We start from the raw sequence: 27,680 nt of genomic DNA on the forward strand, positions 1-27,680 counted from the left end.
TTCAAAGGAAAATGTTTTCAAACTCACCGTCCCGTGGCCCAGGTGTATAGGTTCTTTGCTCAGACACATGCCGATTCAGTCTTCACTGATGTTAGGAAACACAGAGGCCCGGTCTAAATATATCACAACTTCATAGATGCCCTGAAGGTCTCTTTTTGATATTCCTGACAATGACCACTCTCTCCTGTTGAGACTTCTTCCATCATCCCTCCCTTACTCTTCTCGCTTCCATCATGACTGAGCTCCCATGACCGTCCGTCTCTTTTGATGATGCGATACCGAGCACCCTATATCACTGCCACCCTTAAGATGCCTTGCTTACTCTCGTCCTATCATCCCTCCTTTGCCTCTGCATGCCCACCCACATTCTGCGTGCACCGCCTCAACTACCACGGCTTGGAAGTCTTAGCTTCTATTTATTTTTATTTTCCTTTAAGAAAACTGTTACTTGCATGGTCTCCAACCCTTTGTACAAGATCTTCCTTCTTCGGGGTAAGGGCCAAGTAGGGAATTGAAGAAGGGTGTTTGCGTTTGAACCTTTGACTGAAAGACACAGCGACTTTCGCCCATAGGTGCAGTGCATGAAGCCGGAAAACAATTGTTAAAGCCTACCTCAAAGAAGGTTCTGGGTGTCCAGTTGGTGATGGATCACCAGGCGTTAACCAGGCCAAGGGAGTCTGACCTGTGGGGACAAGAAGACATTGAACAGTCAGAGTGTGAAAGGAACAAGATACAAAACTCAAAACCTCATCAGAGGAGCTGGGCCACAGTGTGCTGTTGGGTTTTTATGAACATATAGAAGAGTATGGGGCAGCCCTGGTGGCCCAGTGGGTTAGCGCCGCCTTCAGCTCAGGGCGGGATCCTGGAGACACAGGATCGAGTCCCATGTGGGCTCCCTGTGTGGAGCCTGCTTCCCCCTCTGCCTCTATCTCTCTCTCTCTCTGTCTCTCATGAATCAATAAATAAAATCTTAAAAAAAAGAAGAGTATGATCCTGGATTGATTTTTTTATGGATTTTCATTGATTAATGGAATCTCTCTGTAAAATGAGTGGCAGTAAAATTTAATCTGTCCTTCCGACTTCGATGGAAGGTTAGATGAATGGAATCACCTCGGATCTGTAACCGGGATCTGTAAACATTTAAAAAGAGGGAGGAGAAGGAAGAAAAAGGCCATGACTTTCCCCATTCCACCACCAGCAGCTTTAAAAAGGAAGCTTGTGGGGATATGGCAATCAGACACATAACTAAGAGAAATTTGCCCTTTGCTATTGAGCCCCTCTTTCACAATTCTTTTTTCTGTCCTGTCTTGCTTTCTGTTCTTAATTTTCTTTTTTTTAAGGTTTTATTTATTTATTTAAGAAATAGAGAGGATGAGCAGAGAAGGGCAGAAGGAGAGGGAGAGAAGCTGAAGCTGACTGCACACTGAGCACAGAGCCTGATGCAGGGCTCGACTGCACGAGGGCGAGATGGTGACCTGAGCCCAGACCAGGAGTCGGATGCTTAACCTACTGAGCCACCCAGGCGCCCCTTTTTAATTTCTTTTGAATATGCCTGTGAATTGATGTCCGGACGATTGTGTCCATGTTCTCATGGCCTGGGAATCTGAGAGAAAAGAAGAAAGCAGTGGATAACGGAGAGGAGAGAGAAAATGATATAATAAAGCAGAAGGTAAGAGGGAACTACTGGAAAGTTTGGAGGCGGCTGACGTTGTGTAGTCTGACCGTGCTTCGCAGACTCTTCCCGCAGGAATCTTCGCCCGCCCTTACTGGGCGGCGCGGGGCGTGCTCGTGATGAGTGTGCATGAGGGACACTGAGGTCTGTCTGGGCTGAAGACTGCATCTTTTCAGCTGACACCTTTTCAAGAAATGTTGAGGATATGTCTAATGATTCATCCGGTGCTTTGCCCCAATCCAGACCACTCTCGTTTTGAGTCAGGGAGAGAAACACTGCCCTTCAGAAGAGCAGAACCAGACTGGTTTGTCCTCTGGCAGCTGTTGAGACCTACAGGGACCCACCCGGTGACTCTGAAAGGGGCTTCCTCCCACCTGCTGCAGCCCAGGGAGGTAGCGGGATCCTAGAAGGCCTCCAGCGGAGCGGGCGCTTGATCTTCAGCCCTGAAGAGGGGCTGCACCAGATGCTGTTTCCTTCTGTACAGGGACCTACTCATTTAAGCAGCAGCCGCCAAATCTAAAGGTTAAAAAAAAAAAAAAAAAGCAGCCATTTTCATATCCAATATTCAATATCTACTTTAATTAAAATGGATATCTACTTAAATTATTTAAAGAAGGTAGCTCTTTGATCATGAGTGCTCATTTCCAAAGACTGTAGACAGCATAACTCAGCCTCCCCAAGTCCTAATTAAAGGTGATAGCCTGAATTAGCATGCGACTACTTGCTATGTTTGTCACATCACTAGCAAAAGTAGTTCCAGCATTCTTATTTTTTCTTACTTAGATAGACCGCTCCTTCACAGCGGAGAGCCCAAGCTCTCCCTCCCCAAGAAGGGTGGCGGGTTCCTTGGCAGTCTGCAGGATTCCAGAAGGATATGAATGGTGATAATTATTTGGAAGCAATGAAGTAACCACCGTGGTTTCCCAAGCTTTTTAAAACCCTTTCCTATTCTAATGTTTGCTCAAAAACTGATTATTTGATATTTGTTGTCACTTATTTCTAACACAGCTGAATGGTTCTCAGGTAGCTAGGCAGCATTGAAATTTGCAACGTCTTTCCGAATGAACCAATATTTGGGCAATTAAAGGAGGAGCAAAATCAATGAGATTGGTCCCGATTTTTCATTGCCTCCTTGCAATCACACCAACCAGGAAATCAGCTGGCCCTCAGTGATGCTGTGATGTCAAAGGGTAGGTCTGCGGGGAGAGAGGAATTGCAAGAGGCTAAGTATTTCTCTATAAGGCCTTGAAGCAGCATCCCAGGGTGAGCAGAGGTTCCTGGGATATTCGCTGTGCACACAAGACTCAGAGGACAGGAAGACCTTTTTTTTTTTTTCTCTGTTTTTATGTGGCCCGTGATTTCCAGTCCCCCACCCGGAAATCAAAGGTTCTTTGTTTCAACTGCCCAGCTCTATGGTTCTTCTGGTAACAAGCCCTGCCCTCTGGCCACAGGGGTGTCACTATGAACCAAGTCAGAGCAACATCTTTCTGGACAGAATGGTTAGCATGAGGATATGCTATCAAAGCAAGCCAAATTGGGGAATGTTTTAAATTGTAGTTGCCAGAGAAGTGCCCATTTTTTTCTAATTGGGTGGCTAAAAGGGAGAGAGCCAGGAGTCGCAGAAAGCCACGTTTCTTCTGCTAAAAGGGTTGAAGATTTTAAAAACCTGCAATACGGGGACAGAATCACAATGATGTCCGAGGCCCTAGTTCTAGAAGTCCCAAAGGCCAGCTGCTCCCTGCTGTTTCTGTAGTTTGATTACACAAGCCAATACAGTTCTCTTTTGCTTAAGTAAATTTTAAGTAAATTTCATTTTTGTCACCTGCAACCAGACTGACCGAAACCATATATATATGTATATATACACACACATATATAAACATATATATACACACACATACAGTTTATATATATTTGACTTCAAATATAAAAGTGTCTCACCCTCCTGCTATATTAAATTTTATTTAAGTTCTCTTTTCTGTAGCACATCAGCTCAGAATGGTATCTTGCTGCAAGTATATCTTGATATTTTTCCCTTGCTTTGTGTTCCTTCTAGCTAACTCTGGAGTTGATGCAAGGGGTAAAGACTGTGCCCGATTAGGTAGAGCCTGAGTTTGAAGCACCTACTGAGGAAGAGAACCTCTTCTTTGTTCGTGTAGCAGACACTACCAATGCCTTTCCCATATCCCTCTGACCTTACCGTTTGGTATGCTCAAGTCTTTTCTAAATACAAATATCTGCAGGACTGAGCTCCGGCTGCCCATTCTGGGGGATCACTTAATAATACACTCTTTATTGTCTTCCATCCCTCGCAATGTGCCCTGTTTCCACTCTCAACCAGTACTTTCTGTACCTTTTAAAAGTAAGCCACTTGCACTTAGATTCTGGTTTTAGTATCTGCTCCTGGGAAAATCCAAACAAAAACAAAATTTAAGAACTAGAAGTAAAGAATTTCTTGTCCAGAGAATGTGGCTTGAGATTCTTAGGTTTGGGATCTGGAGCTTGTATCTCCAAAAATCAAGAACTTTTCAGAAGATAAGGAAATAAGAGGTAGTTTTGCACCATAGATAAGCCCCCGCTTAAATAGTGAAATGATTTTTGATGAGGGTATCAAGACAACTCAACAGAGAAAGAATAGTCTTTCCAAAAACTGATGCTGAGTCAACTAGATAGATACATGCAAAAAGAAAAAAAAAAAAAAAAAGAAGCCACACTCCTACTTTTACCATATACGAAAATTGATTCAAAATGGAAGAGTTAAAATTATAAAAGTCTTAGAAGAAAACCTAAGCTTAAAGCTATGTGATTCTGGACTAAGCAATGATTTCTTAGATATGACACTAAAATCACAGACGGCAAATGAAAAATAAATTGGACTTTATCTAAAAATTTTAAAAAGCCTCATGTTTCAAAGGACATCGTCAAGAAAATGAAAAGACAACCCACAGAATGGGAGAAAATATATCCAAACCATACCTTAATATAAGCAACTTTTACTCAGAGTTTAAAATAATTCTTACAACTCAAATATAAAAGACCCCAACTAACCCAGTTTGAAAATGAACAAAGGATTTAATAGATATTTCTCCAAAGATAAATAAATGGTTAATTACTACATGAAAAAATGCTCCAAGTCATTAGGGAAATACAAATCAAAACCATAAAGAGACACCTCGTCATACCCACTAGGATGGCTAGTATCAAGAAGACAAACAATAAATGTATTGGTGGAGATGTGGAGAAATTGAAACCCTCACACACTGGTTGGTGGGAATATAAAATGGTGGAGTCACTTTAGAAAATGGTTTGTTATTTTCCTAAAACGATAAACACAGAGTTACTGTACGACCCAACAATTCCATTTCCAGGTATATATCTAAGAAAATTATATACACGTGTCCACACAGAAACTTGTGCACCAATGTTCTTAGTACTATTATTTACAATTATCCAACTGATAAATACATACAGATGATGTAGGAGAGGGAACATCCGGTCATATGAAAGGACTGAAATATTGATGCACGCTACAACATGGATAAACCTTGGATATATATAACATGAAAGAAGCCAGACACAAAAGACCCACGTTGTGTGATTCTGTTTATAGTAAATATCCAGAAAAGACTCAGAAAGCAGATTAGTGGTTGCCAGGAGCCGGGGTTGGGGGAAGGCAAATGCCAAGAGACTGCTCATGGGGTTAGATGAAAGCATCAAGTAGTCACAGGAGGAAAAAATAATGTTTAGATGGAGCTCTGAGAATTTAGAATGAAATTATCTTGAAAAATGATTAGCTGCTGATTAGACTTTTTTGGCAGAGAAGCTACATGAATGAATTACATTTCTGGAGAAATTACAAGGCAATTCTGAGGGAAAAGATGTTTATAGCTCTGCAGTCATCTTGTACAAGTAGAACTAATCTGAGCAAACCTGGGTTCCAATCCTATTACTGCCATTTAGCAGTTATAGGCAAGTTAGTTGGCTTCTCTAAAATCCAATTTACTAACTTACTCAATGGCAGTCATCATCTGGACTTGTAGATTTGTTTTGCCATGAATGTTGGGTGAACAGATACTAGGTGCCGTCACGTTTGTGTCAGCTGTGCCAAAGTGCTGTTGAATACAGCTAAACTCTCTCTCCCTACAGAGCTCACATTCTGGGGAAGAAGATGGACAAGTAAAGTAAAGAAACAAGACAATTCTACTCTGAGGAAAGTGCCCTAAGGGAAAGTAACAGGATAGGTAGTAATGAGTGAGGATGAGGTGAGGGATGATTTTAGATCAAGTGGTCCAGAAAGGTCTCTCTGAAAAGACGATATTTGAGAAAAGAACAGAAAAAGCAGCAGCCAGCTAGGCAAAGATGTCCGGAAAACTTTAAAAAGGATTTTAAAGACCAATATTATGAGAGAAAAGAGGCAAAGTCATGGAAAAGGAGGGAAAGAAGCATATTTAGGAAAGATCAACCTTCCAGATTACACTGTGCGGGGAAGTCATTGGCATTAATGTTGGAAGTAGGCACAGGTTATATGGGTCCATGGCCACAGTTCACTATGAGGAGCAAATGGGACTCTACATGCTTAGCCCCCATAGCTAGCAAATGGTGCTCATTATTAATAAGGTACAATAGAGCCACTGCCCACAAACTGGATTTCTCTTCAGGGATGCAGCAGAGAGTGTGGTATGGCTATGACATTCTGCTTCATGTAGGCAACCAGAAATGACCTGATTGCTCTGGCCAGCAGGCTAGTGACCCCTTTCCTCCTTCTGTATTCTCTGTGTACTCCTCCAAGAATACAGACTCCATCAAAAGGGGACAGGCTTCTTAGGAGAGGAGCATGTAGGAAATGCTCTGGCCTCCCTCCTAGCAACTCCATTAGTGGATGTACCTTGTGCCATACTGTGCAAAATGTGTGCTTTCCCTTTTTCAATTAAAATTGATCAGCATGACTAATACTAAAGGGCCCGGTGCTTTAAATCCACTAAGGATTAGCATTTGGGCTGTGTGGGAGGCTGAAACACAGCCATAGAAGCTCTCACACAGAATTGCCCTAGTTACTACAGAAAAAGCCCTAGGAAATGGGATGCAGGGAGCTCAGACAGGAGGCCAATCCACTCCTGTATCATCTCATGTTTCTTGCTGCTACTTGTGATGATGGGCTGCTCTCACCTAGAGGACCAATTATTCTCTATGAATCTTAAACTGACATGCCAGCAATCCAAAAAGGAAGTACAATCCATTATGGCTCAGATGGTAGGGGAGGGGACGGTGACCCATGTTCATAAATATAAAATGAAAAGTTCCCTTTTCCCTTTTCTTTTCTTATGTCCAACATGTTGGAAGAAACTTTTGGGGTCCCAATTCTTTCTAGCTTCTAGCCAAAACTCTCCAAAGGAAGGTTAATTCACTCATTTCTTGCTTTTGCTGAGGCTGTAAGTCAGGATTGGGAACGACTATGCTTGGTTTTATCATCTTTTTTCATTTAACTCTCTGAACTGCGGGACAACAGAAACAAATGTACCTATTAGTGTGTGTCTGGGGAGACTGGAGATGAAGAATGACGAAAGAGCCGACAAGGAAGAGGATGTGCTAGTTTAACCCATAAATGCATAAAGAAGTGCAGGTACAAAGCTTGAAAAATCCTTATTCCTTTAAAAAAAATGAACCTGAAATAACTCTTCTAGGCTGTATACTGAGTCTAGAACCGAGGCTAGCCAACAGTCTCAGTGGATATTTTACAGGGTGATATCTGAATCATATTAATTAACACCCAAAAATGTCTACATGGCCATAGTTCCTGAGAAATATAGTCTTCTTATAGTCTTGGTTTTGTGCAGCAACATCACAGCATATCAGAGTGAATTTTACAGATTGAATTTCTAATGTGACTTCAACACGCAACTGTGGTGGTCATATTTTATTATGTTATTAGACGTATATATGAGCGTTGTTGGTATAAAGAATATTCAAAAATGTACACATGGATGAAAGTGTTTGATCAAAGGGCTATTTGCAGGCAACAGGTTTAGGTAAATGAAGCTAGAGACAGTCTTCAAAAGTGTTTCTGAAGCTGCTTTTGGCCTCCCTTTCAAAAGAAGCAACCCCAGGACAACGAGAACAAGCTCTGCAGTCACTACCGATGAATGGGTTCCATTTTTCCTTAACTGAACGTGGGCCATGGCACGCCCCGTGAGCACACAGAGGTAAGTCAGCTCAGGGCTCTATTCAAATTATTAGAAGTATCTCAGCTGATCTGCTGTCATAGCCTCAAAGTGACATTTCTGGTGACTCACATTTGAAACGACTTATGAAAACCATTCCATATGTCAAACTTCATTTCATTCAATTTTCTTCTGGTTGAAAATTGACACTAAAGATGTTTTGTCTTTCAGAGCATCTTCCTGTGGGAGCCAAAGGCCTGATGATGTATAATCCTTCCTGAAGGCTTTATGGCAGGGCTTCACAAAGCAAACATTTTTTCCCCTTATTTTATATCACCCTGACAAACAGAAATGCTGAGCCATTTAATTACAGAGCCAGCCTGACACATCCAGAGAGTCAAATATTCTGGTGGTGTCTAGCTGAAGGGGAAAAATGCGCTGAATTCCCAGAGTTACTTGTCAAGACAATGACACCAAGGAAACCAGTAAATAAGCTGGCAGCCCAACAGCGGTGCTACTGCGCGCCTGAGTGGTCTCTGCGGCCCTGAGTCAGCTCCGTAAACCCTGCAGGCCGCAGCTCATGATGGGGACACTCTGCTTCAGCTTCAGGCTGAGAAGCCAGGACGCAAGGGGCATAAGTCAGAAAGAACAAAGGTCAAGCCACAGGCCCAGAAGTCATGAACTGGTCTGCTTTGGAGAAACTTCCAGACCTAGAGCTTGCACTCCTAATCCCAAGCTAACAGAAAGAATCTGCACGGACCCAACCGACTGTTTCTTCCTCAGACTCCAAGTATGACCCCCAATCCCCATGACTGTGCATGAGTACTCTAAGATAGCATGTCCGGTAGCATTTCAAAGCTTGAATACATAACCAAAATGGATCAGGTTACCTTTATTTAAGGTCCTTTCCTCCCCTTTACAACAGTTAATCCCTGTGATAATTTCCAGTCCATTTGATGGTAATAACTAAAGCATGAAAGTTACTCTCTTGAATAGTTTCTGTTTGCATGCTTTAAAGTTTTCTCTCTTTTCCCTTCTTCCATCAATCGTAGGACAAAAAGAAAAAGAAAAAAAAAAAGTGTGCCTTCCGTGAGACAAGCAGTATTCTAAGCCCCGGAATCAAGGGGTAGAAATTGTAGACAAGGTGACTATCTTTCAGGAAATTACATTCAAGATGAGGATTGGGGGACAGAAAACAAATACGTAAAAAGAAAAGATTTTAAAGGGGTTGTAAGTGCTTGGAATAACTACAGAATGATATAGGATGGTTGTAATGTTGGAGACTTTCTTACGTTGGCCAGGGAAGTTCTCTGACGTGACAACATTTGGACTTGAGACAAGAATGACAAGAATGACAGGAGGCTGCCTGAATTATTTGGGTGAAGAGCATTGCAAGAAAAAGCGTAACTCATGCAAATGCCCTGAGACAGAAATGATGACCGATGAGCTTCAGAGCATAGAAAGGTCAGTGGGCCGGCCAGAGAGTAATGAATGAAGAATGGAGTAGACAAAAGGAGGGTTTTCAAAGGTCAAATCCTAAAAGGTGTTCTAGGCGTATATTTTGAAAAGGAAGATGTAAAAGGGTTTTTATTCACAAACAATATGATCTTGTAGGTGGTATAGTCTATAGAAATTCACACAAAATCTGCTAGAGTCCATGACCAAACTTAAGAAAATATCAAGATATAAGATCAAGGCATATTGCATTTCTACATACTAGGAAAGAAAAATCCAAAACTGCAATCAAGAAAATTACATTCAAAATAATGCCAAAAGAATTAAAATAATTAGGAAACTTTTAACAAAAAAGAACAAAACCTGCACATTTGAAAACTATAAAACATTGCTGCGAGAAATTTTTAAAAATATATATAAATTGAGAAATATATCCTATTTGGAAAAGGAAGAGCAAATATTTGTAAGATGACATTTCTTCCCAAATGAACCTGTATCATTCAATTAAATCCTTGTCAAAACCCCATAAGTCATTCTTATAGAAATTGACAAACTATTTCTAAAATTTATATGGAAATGCAAAACACCTATACTAGCGAAAATAATCTCGAAAAATAACAAAAACTGAAGGACATGCTACATGATTTCTGGTAGTTGCAGTATCAGAACAGACATTTATATCAATGAAACAGAATCAAGTGTCCAGAAATATATCTTTATATTTATGAATAATCTATTTTTGACAAAGGTGGTGAGGAAATTCAATGGGAAAAGTCTTTTCAAAAAATTTCTGGAGCAATAGGATAGCCATTTTTTTTTTAAAGAACTTTAATCCTGACCTCATATAACACATGAAAATAACTCAAAAATAATCTTAGACTTAAGTGAAAAATTAAAACTCTGCATCTTTTAAAATAAAATACTGAAGAAAATCCTTGTGATTTTAGGTTAGACAAATATTTCTTCATTGTAACAGTAAAAGTTCAATCATAAAAGAAAATACTGATAATTAGACATTTAAAAACAGGCTCTCTGCAAAAGACACCAACAATAAAATGAAAAGACAAGACACAGAGTGTGGGAAATATTTTCAAATCACTTACCTAAAAATGTTGTATATCTTGTATGAATGTATTAAAAAGTGTTAAATGCAATGATATAGAAAAAATTACTTTTAAAATGGGGAAAAGTAGGACATCTAGGTGGCTCAGTGCTTGAGCGTCTGCCTTTGGGCCAGGGCGTGACCCCGGAGGTCCTGGGATCAAGTTGCACATCGGGCTCCCCATAGGGAGCCTGCTTCTCCCTCTGCCTGTGTCTCTGCCTCTCTGAATCTCACATTCGTGAGATTTTTTTTTAAAAAAAATTAAAAATGGGGAAAAGTTTACATACAAATAGACAATAATCACATGGAGTTTTTCAACACTATTAGACATTAGGAAAATGAAAACTAAGGCCACAAAATAAGACAACATTCTATCACAAACAGCCATAGACAAAATGGCCATAAACAAAAGAATGGCCGTAACAAAAAGCAAATCACAAGTATTGGACAACACGTAGAGAAACTGGAAGATTCACCCACTGCTTGTGGAAATGCAAATTGGTAGGGCCACTTTGGAAAAGAGGCAGTTTTTTAAATTGTTGAGCATGTATATATTTACCATGTGATTCAGTAATTTCACTCCTTGGTATTTGTCTTAGAAAAATGAAAACGTATGTCTACGCAAAGATTTGTTCACTAATGTTTAAAGCAACCTTTTTCATTATAGTTCATAAAAGGAAACAATCCAAATATCTATGAAATGGTGAATGAACAAACAAAATGTAGCATGTCCAAACAATGGGTTACTACTGAGCAAAAGGTCAAATTACTTATTCATGCAACCATATGAATATGTGTCAGAAACACTATGCTAAATGAAAGAAGTCATTCATGAAAGATTGCATATGACTCCACATAATGGAAATTTCTAGAAAAGGCCAATTTATAAATAGAGAAAGCTGATTAATGAGTATAGCTGGAGGCAGGAGTGGAAATTGACTAGAAAACATGCATGTGGGAAACTTTTCAGGTGATAGAAATATTCTAAAACAGGATTGGGTGATAATTCATAACTGGACAAATCTACTAAAAACTAACTATACACTCACCATGGGTAAATTTTGTGACATGTCAGTTATACATCTATAAAGGTGCTAAACAAATCACAACAGTATCACTGCCTGTAGTTAAATGTTAGGTACTCATTAAATAGACCAACATCTATCTTTATGGTGTGATGACACAGCTGAATATTTGCTAAAGATATATGTGCTCAAAACTGTGGTTACAACTAGAGGAGTAGAAAAAAGTCAGGAAAAAAGTCATTCCCTTGCAGTCTGGTAGTGAAGACAAGATAAAAACAATCAATAGATAAACAGAGAACAGAGCTATTGCGGTGTGACAGTGAAAGAACCAAAGTGTGATTCGTGCTACCTGGGTGGGCCTTCATGCTCTGCTCTATCACCAAAACTTAATGAGATAAGAGAGAAATGAGGTTGGCAGGGTAGGGATGACAAACCAGCATTTCAGTGTCAAGACAGACACTGAAATACTGCCTGTCAAATGATGTTCCTTATCTTCGTTTCAGAACTCAAACATCCACATTGCTCTCAGTGAACTACTTCTTTGTAGCCATAAGGTCATATGAGTTTCATGAGATAATTACTCAAACCTCAGAAGAGATGAAAGCACTTTGATTGATCTAAGTTCTGAACCACTGGAGAGGCATCAATACCCCATACTATACTATTTCTATGAGGCCTCAGTAAACTGTAATTACATCATATCATTGATATCACTACTAAAAATGTCATGTCCACACCAAAGATAAAAATACACAGAACGATTAGGCTTATAGAAGCAGAAGACAAATTGGTACCTCAAAATAACACTCTACGTTTCTATGCGAATATTAAGCAAATCACCACAATCTTTGATTGTACTGAGGAAATTATATATCAAATATATCTCCACTAGCTGAGCTCCTTTTCAAAGGAGCACCAGACCTAAACAAACAAACAAAAGAATATGTAGAGATAACACAAACCATTTTCGAAGGCCAAGACTTGAGGTGTTTTAATTGGGCGGTAACTGAATATTTCCTGAACTCCGTACTTTCTATGTTTTATACGTAATTACTGAGAGAATGGGTAAGAGTCATCAGTTAAGAGATGAAGCACGGAATCCCAACAGGCCTTTTAGGCCTTAACAATATACTAAAAAGCCACTGTCTTGTTTTTTTCCTTGGCTTAGAGAATTATTCCAGGACTCATTGATTACCTCCCGTTGAGCACTTCTGGGTTAGCCCAGGGGTCCTTAATGATAGCACTGCACACTCCAGCTGTTTCTTCTTGAACCACTATTCCCCTTCTTGTCTTGATCCCTGTAGACACAGAAAGCCAGAATTATACTGTCTACTCTGTGTATTATTCGCAAGATTTATTAGATAATGTTACCAGGGTAACATTTTCCATGCTCTTTAAACTCAAGACATCTATTGTCTTGTTTGCTGCGGCCATGTTGGGCCTTCCAATCACAGTATCTCTCTTCTCTGAAACAAGAGCATCACAGGGTAATGCGTGGCACACTGATAGAATGATTTCTTTATTTTTCATTTTTTATTTTTTTAAGAATGATTTCTTAATACAGTATCCCCCCCTCTCATCGGCAGAGAGTGAAGCCATGGTTTCAGTTACCCATGGTCAACCGTGGTCTGCAAGCAAATGATCCTCCTTCTGACGCCCTTTTGTATTCTCAGAAGGTCAATAGGAGCTTACAGCTCTGTCACAATACTCCTGTCACTCACCTCATTTTATTTTAACCCCTTGTATCATCACAAGGAGAAGAAAGGCAGAGGGAAAGACAACATTTATTTAAACTTTATTGTAGTATCTTGTTATAATTGTTCTATTTTATTATTGTTGTTGTTAATCACTTATTGTGATTAATTTATAAATTAAACGTTATGCTAGGTATGTATATTAGGAAAACGCATAGGATATATAGGGTTTGGTTCTTGGTTTAGGCACCCACTGGAGGTCTTCGAACACATTCTCCACAGACAAGGTGGGGCAATATATTTTATATTATATTATATTATATTATATTATATTATATTATATTATATTATTTTATTTTATTTTTTATTTTATTTTATATTATTTTATATAAGATATTAGAAAGGAGATGTTCTCTCATGAACTGTAAATATATGTTACCAGAGCTGTGAAAGACTATGTCAGTTTTTGACTTTATCAAAAGTTGGGGATGATATGGAGCAACTGGGACTTTTATGCACCGCTGGTGGTCAAAATGTACAAATGCTTTGGAAAATACTTTTCAGTTTCTTAAAAAGTCAAACAACACTTACAATGCGACTCAGACTTTCCACTGCTGGATATTTTCTCAAGAGAAATAAAAGCACAGGTCTACACGGAAACTTGTACAAAATATTAATAGATATTATTTGTAATAGCCAGAACCTTTAGAAATAACCGAAATGTCCAAAAAATGGTGAGTGGACAAAGAAGTTGTGATACCCGCACATACATGCAATGGAATACTATGGAGCAAGAACTATTAAAACACAACAAGGGGGAACCTGAAATAATTAGAGTGAAAGAAGTAAAAAAAAAAATACAGTATGGTAACATTTTCATATGATTTTAGAAAATTCAAATCGACCTATAGTTGCTTTGAAGGAGTCAGGGAAAAGCAGAATACTTTTCAAAGTGACAGATGTGTCCATGCTCTCGATTGCGGTGATGATTTCACAGGTAAATATATATTTCAAAACATGTCAAATTCTACACCTCGAACGCATGCAGTTTGTTAGGTCAATTAGAAACCAAACTGGAAAAAAGAGAGAAAGAGACACTTAAGGTTCTCTTCCATTCAGTAAGTTCCTCCCAACAGACTTTTTACCAAAGACAGTATTTCTCCCACAATAACTGGAGACCGAAATGAGAGACCCAAAGGGGAGCACCACCCACCAGCTGGGCAGGGCACATCCCTAACCCGGTTTCCTTCAAGGCTGCCTCATGGGCCTCCCAGCCTGGAAGTAGCTGCACAGAGCTAGAAGGGTCCAGAGCCCCATGTGATGGTGCAGAGGCAGCAGAGAGGGAAGCAGGGCCATCTGGAATGCATGATTGCCCTGCCCAGGGCCACCGGGGCACCAAGGCCGGCAGGTGGCCCACTCAGGGCCAGGCAGCTCCTGCCACACGGTTCCCGTGGCCACCTCCCCTCCGCGAAGTCCCGCAGTCCTTCCTTCCCCTTCAAGACCCACCTGCTACCCTTCCAGCAAATGTCCCTTCCGCTTACACTAGAGAAGAAATGTTAGGAATGTAGAGAGTCAACACGAAGGTCCAAGCGATCCGCGTACCGCCGGGCCAGGCGATTACTTCTCATATTCTGTGCTTTCCGAATGAACAGCCAGATTTTGCCCACGAGGAAGGTCCAGTTATGCTGGAAAATGCGTCTGCCACTCGAGGTGAAGGTGACCAGATAAGAGAGGGCCATACCCGCAGGGCGGATCACTCCTGGGGGCTGGTGGCCAGCAGCCCTCCCCTGGCCTGGGAGGGGCCTCGCAGAGCACATGTGCAGGCATCCTACACCTGCCCCAACACATGCCTGCAGCTTTGCTAGGCCCCAATTAAGTCCAAAGACTTAATAAACAAGGGAGTGACGGTAGCAGGGACAAAGGTGCTGCGACGGGGACGCTGGGATGATGGTCGGTGGGAGAAGTTAGCTGCTGCAGCCGGCCTGTCACCCCAGGGCTTGGCCGGAAGGGGGGAACAAGGGCCGCACCCAGGTGCTGGGGGCCACCCCGCTGCTTGCTTGGGGGCCCTGCGCTGAAGATCCTAACGGGGGAGGATCTTAAGGGCATTTAGTCGTTTGCCGTGAAGTTTCAGTAATGCATTTCAATCAATCAATCAACTGATCCATGACACGAAAGCCACAGAGCCACCTCCAGTTACTTTGACCGGGCCTGTTGATTCAGGTTCTTGGTGTGGGAGTTGCAGGGGAGCAAGATAAACACTCAGATAAATACTCTGAAAAGGGGTATCCATGCACTCAGGCTTCCGTAACACCAAGGGGGACACTTACAGGCTAATGAAAACACCCAAGGAAACGGCAGGTTCGTGGCCCTTCAGGAAGTGCTCACATCTGAGACCCACGTCACATTAAACATTAAGCACTTCTGGAAGCAAATCTTGAGACCTCTGCCTCTGAGACGTACCCCAAACCTGCCTATTCCCTTCACCTTCCAGGCCCTCTCTGGCGTAGCGGCCCCTGGTTACCCTGATTTCACTTTTATTTGCAAAAATCCGTTTGTCACAAAGTAACCGGGACGACGTTTTTAAAAACGCCATCAGATTGGGCCACTTTCCCTGCTTTTAACAGTTAGATGGCTCCTTAATACATTTGGAATAAAATCTCAGCTCTCATCCTGATGAGATCATGGCCCAAACCATTGGGTCCCTATGGCACTCCCCGGCGGTGCCTGGGCCTCGTTCCTTGCTGCCACCAGGCCCCTGCAGGGAGCCTGCTTCTTCCTCTGCCTATGTCTCTGCTTCTCTCTGTGTCTCTCCTGAATAAATAAATAAAATCTTTTAAAAAATTAAAAAATAAGAGTTAAAATACACAAAACACTTTAATAATGCCTTTTACATAGTGTTTAATGAGTGTAGATGTTATTGTTATTATGGGTTCATATTAGTTTTCTTTATTAAATTTTGAGGTTAAAAAGGGGACTTTTCTTTTGTTTCCTTTGCCTCAGGATACATATTTAGAAAAATGTTGTTATGGCCAATGTCAGAGAAATTACTGCGTGTGCTCTCTTCTGGGATTTTTATGGTTTCAAATCTCATATTTAAGTCTTTAATACATTTTGGGTTCATTTTTGTGTGTGGTGTTAGAAAATGGTCCAATTTCATTCTTTTGCATTTAGCTGTCCAGTTTATTCAATGCCATTTGTTGAAGAAACTTTTTCCCATTGCATAGACTTGCCTCCTTTGTCAAAGATTAATTGGCCATATAATCATGGGTTTATTACTAGGCTCTCTATTCCACTCTATTGACCTATGCATCTCTTTTGTGCCAGTAGCATACTGTTTCAATTACTACAGCTTTGTAGTATATCTTGAAATCTGGGATTGTGAAACCTCCAGGGTTTTGTTGTTGTTGTTGTTGTTGTTGTTGTTGTTGTTGTTGTTCTTTTTCAAAATTGCTTTAGCTGTCTAGGATCTTTTCTGGTTCCATACAAATTTTAGGATTGTTTGTTCTAGTTCTGTGAAGAAGACTGTTGGTATTTTGATAGGGATTGCATTAAATCTGTAGATTGCTTTGGGTAATATGACATTTTAACAATATTTGTCCTCCTAATCCATGGGCATGGAATATCTTTCCATTTGTTGTCATCTTCAGGTTTTTTTCATCAATACACATGCAATGGAATATTACTCAGACATAAAGAATGAAATCTTGTCCTTTGCAACAGCATGGTTGGATCTAGAGGATATAATGCTACATGAATTGAGTCAGTTAGTGAAAGACAAATACCACATGATTTCACTCATATGTGGAATTTAAGAAACAAAACAAAACAAAAAAAAGAGCAAAACAAATAACAGAATCTTAAATATAAAGAACAAGATGGTGGTTGCCAGAGGGGAAGTGGGTAGGCAAATGGGTGAAATAGGTGAAGGAGGCTAAGGGTATACTTATCATGATGAGCACTGAATACGGTATAGAATTGCTAAATTACTATATTGTGCACCTGAAACTAATATAACATATGCTAATTATGGTAAAATTAAAAAATAAAAGAGGTGCTTGGGTGGCTCGGTCAGTTAAGTGTCTGCCTTTGGCTCAGGTCATGATTCTGGGGTCAACCCATGTCGGGCTCCTTGCTCAGCAGGATGTCTGCCTCTCTCTCTGCCCCTCCCCACTGCTTGTGTGCTCTCTCACTCTCTCTCTCTTTCTCTCAAATAAATAAATAAAATCTTTAAAAATAAAATAAGAGATTTTTTAAAAAGGGATTTCAGTATAGTACGGGCCATGTCATATGATTCATAATACTTTTTGAATAAATGAATAAGTGGTTGTGTATAAATAAGTGAATTAATTCATAAATGAGCAGTTGGAGTGAGATGCGTACATCAACGCAGTGAGTTATTAAATTTTTAGAATATTCAGGGTAACTGACTTTTAGCATGTCCATACTATATGTATATAAAACTGTATAATATAATTGTCATATAATTAAATAACTTATTGATAATGTATGTATCATTTAACCAGAGATCCCTTGGTCAATCCTGAACAGATAAAATTTCATCCCACTTTGACAAAGAATCAAAGAATTGAAAAAAATGTTGCTCTTTGATTTCCGCATGCAATAGGCTGATGCATTTACCTAGAAATTTGTAAAAATGGTGTCCTCAGAAAGGATAATCTCTTTAACATCTTGATGGGCTTTTAGTGTTACACTGTGGGTGTCCCTTATGAGATTCCCACCAGTGAACCTCTATTACAAACAATCTCTGGGTGATAGAATGGTAGACAACAGGGCTCCGTCCTAGGAACAACTGTACTTACCTCTCTAGAGTCACCGTAACTTCCCACTCCTTCGCTGGTAATACTGCTACCAGTAAATCCCCTGAGTGCATGGAGTCTGGTGAAGGTAGATCTGGCGAGAACTTGTGGCAGCCAAAGGGGGAAAGCAGTGGCAATATTTTTTTGAGTTTTCCATGGGCAATCCAGGGCCCAGATCTGGGCTAGGATTCATCCATTTGCCAGGCTATGGATGGGTAGGGTGAGATGTGGCCTGGACCATAGCTAATAAATCTGCATTGTCGAGTGAGAATCATTGGCGGTAAGAGGAAGCAGCAGCCTAGGTTAGCAACAAGCTATCCTATCCTCAGCCTGAATATAACAGGGGAGAGTGGAAGCCAACAACAAAGAATTCGTCCTGTGAAGACTCAAAAGGGAGGTTTTCTTGCTCTATTCATTTCTGTATATACAAGGATTAGGGCTGAATGCAGGGGAGGATATTCACATAACTTCTGATCTGGCCTAAAACTCATTCTTGATGCTCAACCTCATTTCTTCCTTGATATTCACTCTATCCTTGAGCCTTACCAAGTCAGTGTCATTTACAGCAGCAATGGACTATCCAAAAGGGAAAGAATATTGGGTGAGATGAAGGAGAGGGTAAGTCTCAGGGATGGTGCGGTAGGGACCTCCATTGTGACTAACACTTCACCATAAAGCCGTGTCAACATTCTGATATAAACGAACACTGCATCAAAATACCCTTGTCTCAATTTTTACTTTTAGCAATGAACTTTTCAATGAGAATCTATGTGTTTCAGTATATAGTCATTAATAGAGATAATGCTTTATGTCACTAATTTTTTTTCATCTAATTTAAGTTCAAAGTTCACCTCGGTTTCGGCCTCCTCTTCTGTTTTTCTTTTTTAAAAAAATTCTTTGATCTGTAGGAGTTAAAATACTAATAATGCTTTCCTTTAAGATGGTGAATGATTTTTATTTTCTTTTGTGTGCTTCTGTGTACTTTCTAAATATTATACAAAGGACCTCCATCGCTGTTGTGATCAGAAAAAAACTATTAAAGTCATAATGGAATTGCAAAAGAAAAGCTCGCAATACTTCCCGTGAGGCCTTCCCCTGGCTTTCTTCCATGAAAACATTTTCTCTCTGCATGTAAGTCACCAGAAATTGCTCAATGCTTTATTCTTATTTCCATCAAGTCTCTCTCTTTTACATGACCCCCATCCCATTTCATCACCCCGGCTTCTATTCTTGTACCAGGATAGCTTGTAGAGGGGAAAACGAAGATGCTATTTGTCAATGGTGCTATGAAGTACTTCCTCCACCTTTATGGCATGGATTGCTACTCTAGACTCTCTGCTATATCTCCTTCCCCACCCCCCATCTCCTCACATCACATTTTGTAACCGAGTGTGAATATAAAAGGGGAAAGCCAGATACCTCCTCCACCTCTGGGGCCATGTCTAGTTAGGCACACGATCATTGAAAGTGATGCTCTAAGTCATGCTCGATTTCTTCCTCTCCTCACCACGATATATGGAAAACCCTTCCCCTTCTTGGTTTCCATGCGTATCTGGCCACTAGCTCATGGCAACTGATTTTCAGTCTTTTACATTTTTTAAAATTTTACATTTTACATTTATTTCTTAATAGTTCAAAAGAGAGCAAAGATGGCTTTTCTATACTTACAGTTTCCGTGTTCACTGCTGATTTGAGGTCTGGGTAAGGGTTGCTGCCTTGGTCAGCTACTTCTCTGCTTTTCCTGCCCATAAGTCTTTCTTTTGGGATTTGGGCCTTGGCTTTACTGAACCTGGTACCTCACTCTCTGGAGTGTCTGGACATGAGTGAGGCTTTGCTGGGTCTCAGTTTCTTCTGTCTTTCCCATGCTTTCATTCTCTTTATTTATTAGAAATATAACTTTTCTGGGTCCTTTCTTATTAAGTAGAATTCACTGAGACTCCAAGAACGAGGTTTCACAGTCAGAGCCTATGAAAGAAAGGAAGAAGAGCTACCTTTAGAAAGAAGAAAGCTGCATGTGTCAGAGACCTAAACAATCCATACTGAAGTTCCTAAAAACCAGTCTGAGGGAAGAATGTCCTGACTCTGTTGAAACCTTTTGTTTGACCATGCCCTTAGGTGTGGCATGGTCAATGGAGAGTCACCTGCTGTCCTCTCTGTTGGAACACCTTCCCCTCACATATCAGCCGGACCAATTTCTACGTGTCTTTCAAGGTTCAACCAAGCAGCTGTCATCCTTGGAATTAATTATTTCTTCCGCCCTCAACTCCGACAAATGCCTTTACCCATCACCCACTCCCGTTTACGAGGTGAACCATCCTCCAAACAGCCACAAGCTCTCTCTACCATCATCTTCATCCTCTTGCAATGAAATAGTTTATTTTTGCCACTGCGCTGTGAGAGCGTCCAGGGAAAGCTTTGTGTCTTCATTTCCTTTTTACCCTGGATACCTGGCATGAGCCTAGGGCACAGGAGCATCTCAGTGTTTGTTGAATGGATAGAAGTTTGTGGCTCTCGCCCTTCTTTTGCAGCTTCAAAGACACGGAACCTATGGCAGAGGACAAGGTCACAGAAGTTCTTCCCTGTGATTTAAATGGCTAGTGACATCTCTTTCCCCGTTGGAAATGTGAGATGCTGATGGAGTCAGGTTTTCCTGGAGGTCGAGTCTCCCTTTAGCCTCTGGAGCTCCAGAGCAAGGTTCTCTTCATGGAAAGAGTTAAACTGCACCACCGTGCTCTTGGTTTCCAGTTGTCAGCCTTTAATTTTGATCTACGGGATTCTTTATCTCCAGTGCTGGCAAGAGAAGGGTGAGTTAGAAAAAAGTCTCTAATGCTTCACAGCAGCTTGGCAGTCCCATGCAGCTTTGGAAATCCAGAGACCACCCCAACGTTGGCTGTGCAGCAACATAGCTCCAAGTGCTTTAGCTCTGAAAAATGAGCTCAGTTTCTGTGTGTGAGCTAACACATGCACTTTGCACACACTCTTTTGTTACTCGGTTTAGACAGTACCACAGGATAAAAATGCTAGAACTGAGCCGGCTCCTTGAGATCATAATCTTATTTTTCAAGAGAGGACTGTGACAACCAGAGAATTGAAGTCATTTGCTCAAGGTCACAGAGCATTTAGTAATAAAAAATGGAAGTAGAACTGGAAGTCGGGTTCCTCGTGCCCAGTCCAGTACGTATTCTAAACACAGTGAACTGAACGTTTTAGCCTGGAGAGGAAGGCTTGCGACTGAGCACGGTGCACGGGGACAAAGAGTGACTTTGGGGGTGGTGGTGAATCCTGCAAAGAATAAGATGTGACTTTAGGCAGCTGTGGAATGTCTCTGGGTCTTAGTTTCCTTATCTTTAAAGTGGGAATGAGGAGAGCTACCCTACCAGCTGTTTTGAAGATTAAGTGACATCCTGTCAGCACAGGGCCTGGCACAGAGCCCAGCCTCAGGGGACAGTCCGTAAGCAAGGGTCTTTATGACTAACCAGAATGTTGTCCGTCTTTGCTCCATTCCAGCTCCAGACAGCTTCCCGGGGGACACCCACTGGCTGCGAAGCAGTCACACAGGACAGCTTTGTGAAGGGTTTGAGAGCAAATCTAGTGTGTAAGGAAACAACCAAATTCCCGTAAAGCCTAATTATTTGCACTGTTTATTAATAGCCCTCTCCTCCTCCTCTCCCCCAGCAACAAATTAGGATCTGATTTGAGGTGTCGTTCTGGGAAGGCAGGGCCTCGTGGGCCTTGCTGTGGGGGCATCTCCTGCAGAGTGCGTCCTGGCACCCAGAGGGGGCCTGGATGTCTGCCCGCTTTCAGCTTCCTTCTGTATCTCCCATCATTACCCATAAAAGCCTTCATTAGGATTCGGGTCCCCTTTATTGCACGTATAAATAAAATCTGACAAAATTGTAAGTAAATCCTTTAGTGGTACAAGCTGATAGAAGAGGGCAAAAATTAATTTTATGCATGAAGAATCTCATTAAGTAGCTTCATGGAAATAAAAAGAACCGGCATCAGAGACTGGTGGGGTGCAGGTGGGGTGCCTGTAGGTTCTGCAGCCTCGCCGGTGAGGACGGGGTACACCCCTGCTGATCCTGGTGGCTCTGAGGATCCCTTGTGGCACCAGAGCCAGACCTCCTGGGAAAGGCCTCAGTTCCAAGGTGAAGACTGGCCCCAGGGCCTTTCCATGCCAGCCTTGGAGAGGCTCCATGGAGGCCAGCAGGAGGCCAGCGCGGAGGGATGGCCTTCAGAAGGCCCGCCCCAGCAGGGCAAGGCTGAGGCCTGCTCCGGAGAAAATGGCATCTGAGACACCTGCAGCTGGCTCTAGCTCCCCTCTACGTGCAGGACCCGCCGGTGCTCACTCTTCCACCCTTGGGGCAGCTCTCAGGGTAGGATGAAGGACGGGGTGGAGGCCAGCAAGGGCAAGGGAGAAGGGAAAATGAGGTGCAGTGGAGGCAAGTGGTCCGGACTATAAGGATCCACCTGCTGGGGCAGGAACGTGCGGACAGTAGGCCCACGTGCTCCGCAGTGAGGCCCAAGCTCTGGTGACTGATTCCATGTCAGCTCTTGATTGATTGAGACCATGCTTTTTTTCCCTTGCATTTGTTTTTCTGGTTTTCATTCATATCAGACAAGATCAATGGCATGATCTGTGGCCTGTTTAACATGGCCTGTTTATTCCCCACCCCAGAAAAGAAAGTGGTGACATGAAGACAAGTAATCTGGTCCCTTGGTCCCCTCTCATCAGCTTTCTGCCTTCAGCCCCTGCTGGTTCCAGCCTCGGCCGCTCCGCAACATGCAAGGAGGCCGCCCCCACGTAAAATCAATGGTCTCGGTTGTTTATGGCTTTGGTGTACAAGACCACTTTGTAGGCCAGTCGCTTACTGCAGGTAGTTTTAATTGGTTGGTTGTGTGTATAAGTACAATAGATTTTAGACAAATGTGAAAGTCTGTGCAGAAGCGATGTTTTAAGGGAAAATGACCTTCTTCACGCATTTTCCACCAGGCCTGTGCATCTCACAAGGAAGAGATGATGAGGCAACAGGGGGCTGTACTGGATATCAGAAGACACTCGGGCACTAACGAGAATAAGAAACCCAGGAGGGAAAGGACACCTCTTCCATGGCGATTCCTTACTGGCGTTCAGCTATTCCGGGGAAGTTCCATCTGCAGATCCCTGACGCACAATGAGGAGACGCTGAGCCTGAGCCCGAGTACTCGGCCTTTGTAGGGCAGCTACGGTACTAGAATAATGGTCAGCGGGGCATTGAGTTCAGAAGCAGCAGAAGCCTCGAACTGAGTTCGAATCCCAGCTCCAGCTCTCAGCACATCTGAGACCTTGTGTAAAATAGTTCATCTTTCTGGGCAGCAATCGCCCTAGCGTTCCTCGGCCGATTGTGGAAAGCCATGCAGAGCCTGTTCTTTCACAGGCTCTCCATAAATGACAGCTCTTCGGCGTCTTTTGGGAGCTGAGATTGGATGTGCAAGGTGAGCCAGATTGTAATCTCTGGGCCTTTTCCAACCATTTGCATTTGACTACTCCTTCATCTCACTGTATATCTTCTGTTCCATATGTCATGTCTTCGCTTTGATGAAAGTACCAAAGTGATTAGAATAAAGAGCAAATACATTTTTGAAATGTCAGCCCCTGAGCATTGTTTGGATATGGTTTCCAAGTTCCTTTCCAAATTGTTTTCAAAGAATTCAATTTTCTTTCTCAACTGTGCTTGCTGATCAAGGCACCTGCTTCACTGGTTGGGCATGCCTTTGGCTTTGTAAAACTCTGTCTTCATCAGAAGCTGCAGCACAGTTGTTTGTTCTCAGTTGCTGACTTTGCCTTTTGTTTTGTCATCACCAAAATAAGGTAGTATTTTATTAATACCTTATTTAAAATGAAAAAAAAATCTAAGTATCATGCCTGCGATTTACGAGGGAATTATCCATTTGTGATTAAAGGAAGATAGTTTTGTTTGGTAGTAAGATCATCAAGTCTGTGCAAGTTGTTTGCTGCTTTATTAGAAAGCTGTGCTTTAATGCCTTTAATGCAGTCTTAACACTCTGAAAAATGTGAGCTTGGCTATTTCTTCCTTGGTTCTTTCTCATGTTTGTTCACCTCTTTGAACCGTTGTTTGACAAGGACAAAACATGAGGTGAAAGAACCACTATGGTATTCCATACATACCACTTTTGGTGGCGCTTGAAAAAATATAAGCTCTTGAGAATTCCCCCTACATATCCAGGAGTAACAGCTTGGGAACTTCTTTTAAATGACCCATGTATGGCTGCCCGTGTACTTGTATCTGGGTAACATTACTCTAGTCCAAACTCCACATGTCACAATTGAAGAAATTAAGAGAAAGAGGAGGAGTTAAAGCAGCCATCAAGCTCACAGAGCTAGATAAGTAAAATAAAATAAAATAATAAAATAAAATAAATAAAATAAAATAATATATATAATATAATATATAAAATAAAATAAAATAAAAAATAAAATAAAATAAAACAAATAAAATAAAATAAAATAAAATAAAATAAAATAAAATAAAATAAAATATGGGCAGCCCAGGTGGCTCAGTGGTTTAGCACCTGCCTTCGGCCCAGGGTGTAATCCTTGAGACCCGGGATCGAGTCCCACATCGGGCTCCCTGCATGGAGCCTGCTTATCCCTCTGCCTGTGTCTCTGCCTCTCTCTCTTTCTGTTTCTCATGAATAAATAAAATTAAAAAAAAAATAAAATAGATTTCTGCCTCTTGGGGCTACTGGGAACCCACCACTTTCTTACTGCTCCTTGGAACAATAGGTTTGATGTTGTCATCTGCATGGAGTTTTAAAAACGATTTCTTTCACATTGTGACTGAACGTGTAGACTCTGTAATTCTTATCCTGAATTGTGGAAAAGAATATTCCGATGTCAGAATGGCAAAGCACTGCAATTGCAGTCAAAGATGCCTCCCAGAGAATCAGAGCATGGAGAGAAAATGGACAAGATTTAGGAAACATCAGTTTTGCTTTCTCAGAAGTTCCTTGAATGCAACCTCCCCCTTATTTGACATATTGGGTCCTGGGATGGCCAACCAGGGCATCTTTGTGTATTTAACAACCACGCGCCACTCCTACATGGATGGCTCAACTGGCGCTGTAATTGGCCAACCAGTGACAATGAAAAGTTGTCAGGCTTAGCTCCGAGCGGGAGCCAGGATATGATCTCAGAGCTTTAAGGAATCACAGCATCTCAGGTGATAGAATTTGACTACCCTTTCTGCCTCTTTTTCCATTTCTGCCTGTCTTCTTCTCTTCAGACTGGTGATGGGTGCAGCAGTTGGGAAAGGTGATAGCACCCCACGTGGTCCAGGGACTGTGGCGTGGCTGGAGTTAGGACCCACAGCAGTCCTTGATCCCTCCTCGGCCTCTTGTTACATCCTCTGAATTGGTCACAGTAAACACGTGTAGTACTTTGTTCCTCTCCTCTGTGTCTCAGGTCTTCTTTTTCATGATGGTGGCAGAAATGAAGTCCTTTCTATGTTTTCAGAGTTTGAGTTCCCCTGAAGAAGCTCAAATTAAAGGCAATTTCTATGTTAAGGACTTATTAAATTTTGAACCTCAATTTCCTCATTGGAAAAATGTGAGAATTTAGCTATTAATGTAGTGTTTGGTCACCAGTACAAGTCAATAATAATAAAACAGTAATTACCCATGTCTCATTATTATTATTAATCATGTTAGGAATTTTGATACAGAAGTGTTTCTTTGGTGAAAGATTCTAAACCTTTCTACCACATTCAAAAGCAAATATGCTCAGCTTGCAGAATTAGTAGCTTTTTAATCTACATTCTCAAAACATCTTGGATTAGAAGAGCATAATTTCTTCAATGCATTTATCCCAATGTATTGTAATGACTTGTTTTTAGGCCCTTCTCTTTTACCAGATTTTGAGCTCCTCCAGGACAAATGGCATGATTTATTCACTCCTGTATCCCCAGGGACCTAACATAGTGCATACGACATAGTAGGTGATCAGAAAATGCTTGATGAATGAGTTAAGAGGAGCTCTCAGGCTTACGAAGGTACTGGGTAGTCGTGACAGCCAACAGAAATCTCCCCTGTTTAAGAACCACAAAAGGTCTGGACTTTGAATTTTAGTTTTCTATGTTAAAAAGAATGATAATCAGCTTTGTCCTCCTCCTCCCTGCCTTGGAACTCATGCTGCTATGGGTTAGAATCCTTGGCAGGAATAAGGCAAAAAGCCATTCTGTCAAGCTTGGCAAATTGCTATATATTTGGATAACGGGTCTACTCAGGGTTTTTTTGTTTTGTTTTTTGTCTTTTTTTTTTTTTTTTTTAAATGAGGCAATCTGGGCTTTCTCTTCTCCTTAATGGAGTCAGCTGTATAATTTTATTTTTCAGGTTTCGTTTTACTCTCTTGTTATAAAAGAATAGAGAAATCAACTTAGGTGGGAACTTGCATTAAGCTGGTGCTCTACAGCAATGTGGCCACTTGCTACAGAGGTAATTGTTCACAAGAAGTGTTTTTAGGATTCAGAGGTTTCTGCATAGACACACAACACTGGCTTTTTTGGTTTAATAGTGATTCCTAAGAAGGCACAACTGACCTGTGAATTCATCCAATAAATATTTGTTATGGTTCCAGTAAATTAGGCCAAGATTTTCCCCTATAGTTACTTTTGAAGATAAAGCACTGGGTAAGCAGGAAAAGCTTCCTGGTCTCTAGAGCTTTCAGAAATTTAATTCTCTTTTGCCAGTAAAGAATCAGCGGATATTACAAGTCAGACTCCCAGAATCCATCAGGGGTCCCATCCTAGGGCCTTGGCAGGTAGGAGCGGGCTACGCTAGATGATATGGCGGGGTGGGGGGGGGCGGGGGCGTTGGGAAGAAGCATATGTCGCCCTCTATACTGGACTTGCTCCACCCCAAACGCATTTATGCTCATCTTGCTGACTCGGTAGCTGGACGCAAACAGAGCCTGCCCACTTTGATTTGCTCCTTTCTCTTAATGATTTCCAAAGGTAACAGGAGAATTGCAAATAAAGGAACAAATGAGGAAAAGAATGTGCACCCTAAGTAGTTTTTAAACAATTCATCTGGAAAGCTTATGCACAGCTGCCTACGCTTCTGAAGGCCATTACCAGTTCCTGGAAGGATAATATCCCCACTTCCTGTTCACTGCATTTATCTTCTCTGCTTGGCAGGAGAAAACCATTCTGCTTTGCCTTGCAGGAGATCAGGGACCAATTTTCATCTCACCTGCTTTCATCTGAGCTCATACCACCACCTAGTAGGGCGCTGGGCATGTAGTGTTCAGTAAATATTTGTATACTTTACTCAGTGGTGCTGTTTTCCTCTGTACTAATCAAAACAAGACAAAGTCATTTGAGTCTGAGATATCTGCAGCAGGGTCTGTTTAGAAACAGCAGCTCGGAGGATTCTAGGCTCCCTTAGTAGAACAGCACACCACGCGGGTCCCAGCCATCGTCTTCATGTTAGGTGTGACTCTCTCTAACCTCCAAATCAATACGCCCGCTTTGATGTTTACCATCCCCCGATGACTCCTTGTGGTACTTTGTAAAGAGTGGAAGGACTCGTCAGGTTTCAGTCCTGACGCTGCGCGGCCTCAGGAAAGTTACTTGACTTTGCTGGCCACTGAGTCTCTATCTGTACAACAGGAAGGTTGTAGTAGATCATCTCTAAGATTGTAAAGGCTGAGCTTTTCTCTGAGCACCAGTACTATGCTTTTGGCAGGCCCTGCCTGGGA

At 41.6% G+C, this 27,680-nt stretch overlaps 1 protein-coding gene and 1 long non-coding RNA gene across 2 annotated transcripts in view; one reads left to right on the plus strand and one right to left on the minus strand.

Annotated features, from left to right (window-relative positions):
* Nucleotides 1-23,526, plus strand: part of LOC125754810 (uncharacterized) — a 55,349-nt gene extending 31,823 nt beyond the window's left edge. The window contains exon 5 of the mRNA XM_049108110.1: nt 22,917-23,526. Within this exon, the coding sequence (XP_048964067.1) occupies nt 22,917-23,141 (225 nt within the window). The 3' untranslated portion in view covers nt 23,142-23,526. The remainder of the gene's footprint in view (nt 1-22,916) is intronic.
* Nucleotides 612-19,879, minus strand: LOC125754816 (uncharacterized). Its single transcript, XR_007409662.1, has 4 exons — nt 19,592-19,879; nt 12,608-12,710; nt 2,047-2,188; nt 612-682 (listed from the first exon to the last, which is right to left on the minus strand). It is a non-coding gene; the product is annotated as an uncharacterized LOC125754816 (long non-coding RNA).
* Nucleotides 23,527-27,680: the final 4,154 nt, after the last annotated feature.

The sequence above is a fragment of the Canis lupus genome, chromosome 3 (genome assembly GCF_003254725.2).
Source record: "Canis lupus dingo isolate Sandy chromosome 3, ASM325472v2, whole genome shotgun sequence".
Taxonomy (NCBI): Eukaryota; Metazoa; Chordata; class Mammalia; order Carnivora; family Canidae; genus Canis; species Canis lupus.